Source organism: Bos grunniens, chromosome 15, assembly GCF_055505025.1.
Source record: "Bos grunniens cultivar Pamir isolate PY7600 chromosome 15, Bosgru_T2T1.0, whole genome shotgun sequence".
In the NCBI taxonomy this organism is placed as follows: Eukaryota; Metazoa; Chordata; class Mammalia; order Artiodactyla; family Bovidae; genus Bos; species Bos grunniens.
In genome coordinates, this window is record NC_141179.1 from 80487024 (window position 1) to 80491806 (window position 4783).

A 4783-nucleotide genomic window follows, 5' to 3' on the forward strand; every position below is an offset into this window, starting at 1 on the left:
TTTTCCAGGCTAGAATGCTGGAGTGGGTTGCCATTTTCTCCTCCAGAGCATCTTCTCCACCCAGGGATAGAACCTGGGTCTTCTGCATTGCAGGCAGATTCTTTGCCAATTGAGCCACCAGGGAAGCGTATGTAAATTTTATGAAATGCAGAAGGCAGCACTTAACCGTGAAACATTTTAAAAATTATGGTACTATGCTTTGTATTGTACAATTGTACAATATATACTATATTGTGCAATTTGAGAAGTCCAAAAGAATTCTCAGATGAAAGTGGAAGTGTATTAAAGAAAAATGTGATATCCTTGTATAGATGAAATAAAGTCTATATTTCTGTGTTAATACCTATATGGTAATTTAAATCAACGGATATTTTCCAAACATCACTGACTCTATTTAATCTGTAGTAACAGTTCATGTGATTTCCTAGGATTTCCACTTTTTGGAATGTAGAAGATTCTGTCCTTTATTTTAGTTTCAAAATAAGATATGGAAATTACTTTTCTATCCCTTGTCATGAAGTAAAATATCTATTCTCTCTAAAAATATTATACTTAATTAAATGACATCATGGGAAAACTAACCTATTTCTTTCCAGAAAAGCTAACTGGACTAAATGGACCAACAGAATCGATCATCACTGACTGAATTCATTCTGATGGGGGTCACAAAGCAGCCTGAGCTTCAGACTCCCCTTTTCGGAGCCTTCCTCATCATCTACACAATCACAGTGGTGGGAAATCTGGGCATGATCATCTTAACTCAAGTGGATTCCTGGCTGCACACACCTATGTACTTCTTTATCAAATACCTGGCTTTCATTGATCTTGGTAATTCTACTGTCATTTGCCCCAAGATGCTGGTGAATTTTGTTGTGGATCAAAATACCATTTCCTATTATGCATGTGCCACACAGTTGGCTTTCTTCCTTATGTTCATTATCAGTGAATTTTTTATCTTGTCAGCCATGGCCTATGACCGCTACTTGGCTATCTGCAACCCTCTGCTATACCATGTTATCATGTCCCAGAGACTTTGTCATATGCTGGTAGGCATTCCATACCTCTACAGTAGCTTTCAGGCACTCATGTTTACTATTAAGATTTTTACATTGACTTTTTGTGGCTCTAATGTCATCAGTCATTTCTACTGTGATGATGTTCCCTTGTTACTTATGCTCTGCTCAAACGCACAAGAAATAGAATTGTTGATCATACTGTTTTCAGCATTTAATTTGATCTCTTCCCTCCTGGTCATCCTAATGTCCTACATACTGATCCTGACAGTAATATTTCAAATACGTTCTGCAGAGAGCAGGAAAAAAGCTTTCTCCACATGTGGTTCTCACCTGATGGTGGTGGTAGTGTTCTATGGGTCTCTACTATTTATGTATATGCAGCCCAACACCACTCACTCCTTTGATACAGATAAAATGGCCTCTGTGTTTTATACTTTAGTGATTCCCATGCTTAACCCCTTCATCTACAGCTTAAGGAACAAAGAAGTAAACAGTGCCTTCCAAATGGTCTTAAAGAATAAGTGCAAACTTTGTATCTAACATCCAATAATGAAATAAGAAATAGTATTTCCACCAGCAGATGAATGGATAAGAAAGCTGTGGTACATATACACAATGGAGTATTACTCAGCAATTAAAAAGAATACATTTGAATCAGTTCTAATGAGGTAGATAAACTGGAGCCTATTATACAGAGTGAAGTAAGCCAGAAAGAAAAACACCAATACAGTATATTAACGCATATATATGGAATTTAGAAAGATGGCAATGACAACCCTGTATGCAAGACAGCAAAAGAGACACAGATGTATAGAACAATCTTTTGGACTCTGTGGGAGAGGGAGGGTGGAATGATATGGGAGAATGACATTAAAACATGTACAATATCATATAAGAAACGAATCGCCAGTCCAGGTTTGAGGCAGGATACAGGAAGCTTGGGGCTGGTGCACTGGGATGACCCAGAGGGATGGTATGGGGAGGGAGGTGGGAGGGGTGTTCAGGATGGGGAACATGTGTACACCCGTGGTGGATGCATGTTGACGTATGTCATAACCAATACAATATTGTAAAATAAAAAATAATAATAATAATAAATAAATAAAAGAAATAGTATTTTAATAAACTATGATTAAGGCATATGTCAGTTGATGTTTCTAAAAAATATATATTGAGGGGAGGAGCCAAGATGGCGGAGGAGTAGAATGGGGAGAACACTTTCTCCCCCACAAATTCATCAAAAGAACATTCAAACGCCGAGTAAATTCCACAGAACAACTTCTGAATGCCAGCAGAGGACATCAGGCACCCAGAAAAGCAACCCAAGTCTTCAAAAGGAGGCAGGAAAAAATATAAAAGACAAAAAAAGAGACAAAAGAGGGAGGGATGGAGTTCCATCCCGGGAAGGGAGTCCCATCCCGGGAAGGGAGTCCCGTCCCGGGAAGGGAGTCTTAAAAAGAGAGAAGTTTCCAAACACCAGGAAACCTTCTCACTGCCGAATCTGTGCCGAGCTTTGGAAGCACAGAGGGCAATATAACAGGGAGGAAAAATAAATAAACAATTAAAACCCGCAGATTGCGAGCCCTACTGTAACTCCCCCAGCAGAGAAGCAGCGCAGACGCCTGCACACCCCATTAGCAAGCGGGGACTGGGCAGGGAGGTGTGGCGCAGGCTGCATCGCTTAGAGTAAGGACCTGGCCTGAATACCCTGAACGCTATCTGAGCAAAATAATTTGGGCTAGCAAACCAGACTGTGGGATATCTACCATGCGAAAAGCCAGCCCTAACCTAAGACACCGCCAGCCCCGCGCATGGAACAAAGGACTGAACAGAGATAGCCGGCTGCAGACCTTCCCCCTCTGGTGACAGGCAGCCAGAACCAGAAGGGGCCAATCGCAGCCACAGAGAGACATTATCTATAAAACTGTAAGCAGGCTTCTTTGCTAATTAAAAGTTCTTGGGGGTCTGGATGGTCAACATCTGCCTGAGAAGGTGTGCCGGTTGTACACCTAGATAACCGAGCAGCAGAAAGGCGATAAGTCGCAACAATCGTGCTCACCAAACACCTCATCACCTGAGCTGCTCGGACCTGGGAAGGGCACAAAACGTAGGCCCAACCAAGTCTGTGCCTCTGAGGACTACCCGAGTGCCTGAACCTGAGTGGCTTGGACCTGGGAGTTGCAGGCAGCCCAGGGCCGGCCACGGATGGTTCCCGGTGGAGCAACCTAGAGCCTGAGCAGTGTGGGCAGGGAGGCTACACGCACTGTGAGTCGGGGCAGACCCAGCGTGGCTGAGGCACTGTGAGCACACACCAGTGTTGTTTGCAGCATCCCTCCCTCCCTCCCCACAGAGGGACTGAACAAGTGGGCCTAAAAAAAAAAATAAGTGTCCTCCACCGTCCCCTTTGTGTCAGGGCGGAAACCAGACACTGAAGAGACCAGCAAACAGAAGAAGCTATAACAGAGGGAACCACCTTGGAAGCTACAGGTAATAGATTAAAACCCTGTGGTTACTACTGACTACATAGGAAGGGGCCTATAGATCTTGAGAAATATAATTTGGACCAAGGAAATAGTCAGAAATGAACTGAACCCACAATACTCACAACAAAACCAGACAAAGTCCTAGATATATTTTTACTTTTTTTACGATCATTCTTTCTTTTTTTTTAAATTTTTTAAAAAAATTTTAAGTCCTCTATTATTCCTTTTTCACTTTTATAACTTATTACTTTGCAAAAAAAAAAGACCCTTTTTTTTTACAGCAAACTTCATATATATATATTTTTTATAATATTTTGATCTTGTTTTTCTTCTTCTTCTTCTTTTCTTTAACATCGTATTTTTGAAATTCCAAACTCTACTTTAGATTTTTAATTTTACCTTTTCGGTATATGTTATCAATTTTGTACCTATAGTTTGTTTTTTTTTTATAATTTCTGTCACTTTTTTTTTTCTGTTTCTTTCTCTTCTTCTTTTATATAACATTGTATATCTGAAATTCAAAACTCTGCTCTAGATTTTTAATTTATGCTTTTTGGTATTTGATATCAATTTTGTACCTGTATTTTCTTTATAATTTTTGTGACTTTGTTTTTGTTTGTTTTTCATTCTTTCTTTTTCTTCTTCTTTTTTTTAACATTGTATTTTTGAAATTCCAAACTCTACTCTAGATTTTTAACTTTTGCTTTTTGGTATTAGTTATCAATTTTGTACCTGTATTTTCTTTATAATTTTCGTGACCTTGTTTGTTTTTGTTTGTTCGTTTTTTTTTCTCTCTTTCTTTCCTTCTTCTTTTTGTTAACATCGTATTTTTGAAATTTCAAACTCTACTCTAGATTTTTAATTTTTGCTTTTATGTATTTGTTACCAATTTGGTACCTTTAAGAACCCAATCTTCAGTACCCATTTTTCACTAGGGAGTGAGATTACTGGCTTGACTGCTCTCTCTCCCTTTGGACTCTCCTTTTTCTCCACCAGGTCGCCTGTGTCTCCTCCTTAACCCCTCTCTACTCTACCCAACTCTGTGAATTTCTGTGTGTTCCAGATGGTGGAGAACACTTAGGGAACTGATTACTGGTTGGATCTGTCTCCCCCCTTTTCATTCCCCCCTTTTATCCTTCTGGCCACCTCTGTCTCCTTCCTCCTTCATCTCTTCTCTATATAACTCCGTGAACATCTCTGACCGGTCCAGTTGTGGAGTGCACATAAGGAAGTGATTACTGGCTAGCCCACTCTCTCCTCTATTGATTGGACCTCATCTCATTC

General features: G+C 40.0%; 1 protein-coding gene across 1 annotated transcript; it reads left to right on the forward strand.

Annotated features, from left to right (window-relative positions):
- Window positions 1–611: 611 nt before the first annotated feature.
- LOC147358712 (olfactory receptor 8K5-like) lies at window positions 612–1556 on the forward strand. The gene has a single exon (XM_086342122.1). The coding sequence runs from the start codon at window positions 615–617 to the stop codon at window positions 1554–1556; it is 942 nt and encodes a 313-aa protein (XP_086198248.1). The 5' UTR covers window positions 612–614.
- The last annotated feature ends 3227 nt before the right edge of the window (window positions 1557–4783 follow it).